The following is a 6396-nucleotide window of genomic DNA, read 5'->3' as shown; positions in this document are numbered from 1 at the left end:
AAATAAAAGAAAAAAGAATAAAATCCTGTTTTAAGAAAATACATTTATCATTTAATTGGTAGCATTTTTATTGGGACATAAATAATAGTGCATCTTAAAATTGATTAGATTTGTTCAAATGCTAACTTTAAATATCTTTTCAAGGTCAAGGGTGTTTTATACATACATGCATAATATTTTTATTCATTCATTCTCACAAGTTAGCATACTAGTATACTGCAATCTACTTATCCTCAATAAGTTTACATTTTATATTTTTAAAATAGAAAAAGTTAAAATATAAACTAAAACTGCACAGTACTGTAGTATATTGATATATCCTAATTTATTTAACCATGTCTCATTTAGTTAACATTTGTTCATGATTTGTACTTTGCCAAGTGTATCTATGCATAATTTCCTACAAGTAGATTTGCTCAGTCAAGGTTATGAACATTTATTCCGGATAAAGGTTCTGCCAATTTATACCAACTTACTTTCTCAGAGAGGTTATTAAAAATTTTCAGAAGGTGAAAAAATAAGATTTCATTGTTGCTATTTTGTTATTATGAATGATTGAACATTGTCATAAATGTTCATTATTTGAATTTTCTCCAAAAAGTCTTTTCAGGGCCGGGAAGATAGCACAGTAGAATAAGAGCTTGCCTGGCAAGCACAAGGGCCTGAGTTCAATCTCCCTGGTTCTGCCAAAAAAAAAAAAAAAAAAGAAAAAAGAAAAAGAAAAAATAGATAGATAGATAGATATTTCTTTACATTGTTCGCTCATTTTTCTTTGTGTTATTGGTCTTTTTTATATAGATTTAGTTGTTGGTGATATTCATTAAAATTTGAATATTTTTTCTTTAATACCTTATAGTGTTTTTTGCCATGTGCTTTATTTTTATTTATTTATTTTTGTTGTTGGGGCCTCACATATGCTCAGTCAGTGAGTTATATTCCTGATCTCTGAAAGTTTCTATATAGGTGAATATATCAGTTAACAATGGCTTGTAAATTTTTGTTTCATGGAAATATTTTCTCTTTTTTGAAGTTGTATACTTTTCTGTTTGTTTCAGAGGGGGCATTGGTAAATGTCATTAAAGTACAATACAGACTCAGATAAATACACAAAGAGTTTGCCAGATTTTCACATGCATTTTTATGACCAACATTAAGAAATAGAATGCTGCAAGAATAAGAGAAATTCCTTTGTGCTGCCCACAAAGTAGTCTTCCATTGCTAATTATTTTACCTTCAGCATCATAGATTAGTTTTTACCTACACTTTGAATTTTGTATCTGGTTTCTTTCTTTTTTTTCTTTATCAGTAGCAAAATTTTACTAAAAGTAGGAAAGAAACATGCTCTGCAAAGTGAGTTTGCACCAAGGAAAAGTAAAAAAACATGCATATGCAAGAGAAAGCATGGTGCCCTGGTTCCTTTATCTTAGTACTGTATTTGTGTGTTTTAGTCATGGTGAGTAGTTACAGTTGGCACGTTCTTACTGTTGTAGTATTCCATTTATGAAAAGACAGGAATTACTTTTCATTCTGGTGCTCCTGGGTGATGGGAATTATTTTCAGTTTTCAGCTATGAAAAAGTAAATTCTCGATACTAGGGTCTGCTTTGATAACTGGTCATCTGTTTTCCAAAGTGTTCCCACCAGCCATGTTATGTTTCTGCCTTGGCTTTCTCCTACCCTCTCTCCTAAGCCTTCTCTCTTTCCTTCTCTCCCTTCCTTTTACTTTCCCCTTGGGGAAGCAAATATTTGGTGTTCAAGATCATCATCATGAGGAGCTGGGCATGGTGGTCCACGTTTGTAATTTCAGCATTCTGGAAAGCTGAGTCAAGAAGATCACAAGTGTGATCTGAGCCTGGGTAACATGGACACCTAGGGAAACCCTGTCTCAAAAACAGAAAAGCTCAGTGTGGAGATGCACAGACTCAGAGGCTAAGGAGGAAGAGCACCACAAGTTCCTTGGCTACATAGCAAGTTTAAGCCAGCCTAGGCTACATAGCGAGACCGTGTCTTTAAATAAATGCATACACACACACATCCATACATGCATACATACTTTAAAAAGAAATCAAAAAGGGTTTGAATGTGAAGCCTCACGTGCTGAGAAAGTGCTTTACCACTTAGCTGCATCCCTAGTCCCTAAATTATGTACTTCTATGAATGGCAGATGAATCCTCATTTTATGTTTTTCAAATAAATGAGATCAAATAAGGAGAAGGCATACACTTAGGAATAAATTTATATTAGCTTAGAGAATAGCTTGATTTGAACTCTACCTTTTTATGTAGATAGCTGTTAGAAAAAAAAAAAAGTTCCAAGCTGGGGTTGTAGTGCAGTAATAGCACTTGCCCTAGATTTGATCCCTTGTGCTCCGAAAGAACAAACCGAAAGGCGATGAATTTCAGGGAGCAAACGTAGATGCTTGATTACTTGTTTCTTAGTATGGCTGTGGTTGTATATATCTCTCAGAAATGGGAGACAGGACTGTTTAAGCTAGTGGTCATCTCTAACATTCTTTTTTTTTTTCAGGGCAAGGAGCAGGAGCATACATTTGTCTTTAGACTGGATCATCCAAAAGCATGCAAACATTTGTGGAAATGTGCCGTGGAGCATCATGCCTTTTTCCGTCTCCGAGGCCCTGCCCAGAAGAGTTCTCATCGTTCAGGATTTATTCGACTAGGATCACGATTTAGATACAGGTTAATTTTAATGCCATCTTTCTGTATCTTTTATTCTTTTATGTAAGCTGACTTCTTGTTTTACAGTATGGAAAATAAAGCATGGAATAATTAAGTGGCTTGGCAAAGTCACCCATTTGCCAGGATTAAAAAAGTGATACACTTCTTGGCTACAATTTCTTGAATAGATGTCAAGTCATACCTTTCTTGAGGATTTTTTTTTTTTTTTTTTTTTTTTTAATGTATTTGGTTCAGGGTCTCACTACGCAGCGCGGGCTCCTAGTGATCCTGCTGCTTTCAGCCACTCCAGTACTGGGATTATAGGCATGCGCCACCACACCCAGTCTCGGTGACTGGCTCAGCGCCCCTTGGGGCAGGACTGGCACAGCATGTCTTGCCAGGGATCAAACCCTGGTCCCTACACTTGCCTAAGCAGGTGTTTAGTCCACTGAACTATCTCACCAGCCCTTGAAACTTATATGTTAACCAACTATCAGTTTATATTCACTTTGTGGCTAGTTTTATGGATTCTCTGTCTAGTCAGTAGAATACCATACAAGAGTATCTTGCTCTAAGTAGGATTAATCTGAATAATATTTGTGGCTTTTATTAACATGAAGTTCCATTCTTACATATTTCTTGTTTGCTTGTCATGGGTTAGAAATGTTTCAGATTACATTACACTATTGCAAGTTACTAGTTTTGACTTTTCAACATGCTGTGGATATCAGTGTGAGTTAAGGAATGGGTGATACTAATGATGTGGCAAGTCAGTTGTGTATAATTCATACAAGAGAGCTATTTTTTACCTTTTAAAAATGGGAAAACTTTCTTAGAATTGAAATGGAAATCAAAGAAGCAGGGTAATAGCTTTTTGAGTGCTTTTGGAAAATTATTCTGATAAGCATATCATAATTGGAAAAGTAGCTGATAATCTTGTTCTAATTGTATGCTTTGAACTGAGGAGTGTAGATGAAAGGGCATTTGACATTCTAGAGTTAGCTGCAAGGTTCTAGATGATGTGCATGCTTCAGAAATAGCAGAGGTTGGGATTCGATCCCCAACATGCCATGGTGGCACACACCTGTAATCCCAGCACTTGGGAGGCTGAAAACAGGAGAGTCACTATGAGTCCAATCTATGTAGTGAGACCCTGTACACACTGTACTAAAACAGAGAGAGAGACTAAAATACAGACAGACAGACAGACAGACAGACGGGGGGGGGGGAGGAAGAAGAGAGAGGAGAATGGAGAGAAGAGAGAGAGGAAGAAGAGAGAGAAGAGGAGAGAAGGGAGAGAGAGAGAAGAAAAGAGAAGAGAAGAAGTAGCAGTGGAGTCTGTTGTGTATCTCACACAAGCCTGGCATGAAAGAATGAAGAGGTAAAAAGGGACATGTTAAGATTAGTAGTAGTAGTTCCTTCTGGGCAAAGTTCATCTATGTCTGGTTACTGCAAGCTTCAGACTTTTCTGTTAACTTGCTTTAATTTAGTGGGAAAACTGAGTATCAGACTACAAAAACCAGTAAGGCAAGAAGATCAACATCCTTTGAAAGAAGACCCAGCAAACGATATTCTCGGCGAACTCTACAAACGAAAGGTGAAGTAAAGCCTGTCTCCAAACACTGGTCTTTCTGACATTTTATCATATACTGATATTGTTCACTGGAAAGGAAATTACCTGAGTCTCTGTAAGTCTATTCCAGTCAACCAAAGTACTCCTCTGGCTGAAAAAGTTCTGTAAGCTACACACAAGGGGAAATAGCCTATATTGTTAGCTGAGATTAAACTTTATATTAATGCAGATGGTATTGTGAGATTGTATTCAATTTTTTTATTACCTATATTAGATTTTCTATAGAACAACGTTTTCTCTCCCTTTTTGACTGAACAGATCCCATTCATAATAAGATTTCTTTTTCTCTTTTTTTTGGCACAGGGAATCTAACATAGCCTCTTGCTTGCCAGGCAGGTGCGGGGCTGCTGAACTATAGCCCCATCCCAACTTTAGGAATTTTTAAAAGCATGTGATATACACATTTTATTTATTTATTTATTTATTTATTTGGCACCAGAAATTGAGCTTAGGACCTTGCACTTGTACTGAGCCATATCCCTGGCCCGGATGGATGGATGGATGGATGGATGGATGGATGGATGGATGGATGGATGGATGGATGGATGGATGGATGGATTTTTATATGGGGTCCTGCTGCACAGTTTGGACTTGTAGTGATCCTCCTTTCTCAACCTCCCCAGTGCTGGGATTACAGGCATGAGCCACCATGCCTGGTTTTGGTGGTCAGCATGGCCTGTAGTGCCAGGGATCAAATTGTTTTTTTGTTTTTTTGCAGAACTGGGGATTGAACTCAGGCCCTTGCACTTGCCAGGCAAGCGCTTATTCTACTGAGCCATCTCCCTGGCCCCCAGGGATCAAATTTGGACCTTGCAGTTCTCAGGCAGGAGCTTAGACTGCTATCTCTTCAGCCCAGTGTAGACATTTTAAATAAAAAGTACTGTATTATTAAGACTTCTGTTAAATGTAGTTTAAAGTTCAATCATCGATATATATCTTCTGTACGTATTTCCAAATTATGTAAGATGCTTCAATTATAGAAGAAAACCATGGCTCACTTTGACAAAGTAATTAAAATTTATCTTTGAGTTTGAACCTGAATTTGTATTGAAATACAGATTGAATTTTAATTATGTGTGTTGTCCAAAAATAACTGCCATGATCTAATATTTGGCATTATTTTTTAAATTGTAATTTTGATGTGGCTAAAAATTAAATAATATATAGCTAATTTTTTTTCATTTGTGGTATTATGGCTCAAATCTAAGGCCTTGCAGCATATAGCTATAAATTAAATCATCTTAACTTGTGGTGGTTTAAAACCTAAGTTAACCCTTGTTTTCCACTGGCAGTGATTCAGAAACAGTCAACTTATACTATATGGCTTATAGATAGTTTAGTTTTTAAAAGGAAAAATAGATACTTAACACATTATTTTAAGAGTGGAAATAATTGCCATTATTAACTTTACCTGTGTGACCTCTAAAATGCTTTTGTAAATTGAAGGTTTAAAAATCTCTGGCTGGGAAACATGACTTTTATACAGCAATAAATCAAGGCTTTACTTTGAGGAATAATGAAGCCGTTTATCCTGTACAATGAGACTAATGTGAGTTATCATTTTATTTTCTCAGCAAGTACACCAAAACCTGAAGAACTCAGGTGAGTAACGTCTTGAAACTAGGAATTGATTTAGAATATTTTGGAAATGTATGTAATTGCTGCCATTGTGGAAGACTAACTGTCAAGCTGTCCCTCAGTGTTAGAGGAATAGCAGGGAACAAATTACACACTGAACCAGATCAAATTGACAAGAAAAATGAAGCAGTTTAAAGAAATGAAGAATGGATGGGAGTGGGTATGGTATGAGAATGACATTCATTACTGCCAAGTGACTAAGGATATAAAGATGAATTATAATCCTTACACATAAGTACCTCAATTAACAAAGATTGATTTTTGCAAGAAGGCAGTTTTATTTTTAGGATAAATCGCATTTGATTGTGGTGTATAATCTTTTCTTAAATATTGCTGAGTTTATTTTGCTAGTATTTTGGCCTAAAATTTTTGTGTATGTCTCAGGCTTATTTCGTATCAGCTATCATACTTTAGCAGAATATGTTTGTAATGATTCTCTCCTATTTTTTGA

At 36.0% G+C, this 6396-nt stretch overlaps 1 protein-coding gene across 3 annotated transcripts in view; it reads left to right on the top strand.

Moving 5' to 3' along the window:
* The window catches only part of Epb41l5 (erythrocyte membrane protein band 4.1 like 5), a 184079-nt gene that overhangs the window by 81476 nt on the left and 96207 nt on the right, over positions 1-6396 (top strand). For all 3 annotated transcript variants that reach the window (XM_023709699.1, XM_004626349.2, XM_004626350.2), the window contains exons 12-14: positions 2526-2695; positions 4165-4271; positions 5882-5909. In XM_023709699.1, the coding sequence (XP_023565467.1) occupies positions 2526-2695; positions 4165-4271; positions 5882-5909 (305 nt within the window). The remainder of the gene's footprint in view (positions 1-2525; positions 2696-4164; positions 4272-5881; positions 5910-6396) is intronic.

Source organism: Octodon degus, unplaced genomic scaffold (assembly GCF_000260255.1).
Source record: "Octodon degus isolate 3935 unplaced genomic scaffold, OctDeg1.0 scaffold00014, whole genome shotgun sequence".
Lineage (NCBI taxonomy): Eukaryota > Metazoa > Chordata > Mammalia > Rodentia > Octodontidae > Octodon > Octodon degus.
This window is presented reverse-complemented; position numbering and strand designations above follow the sequence as displayed.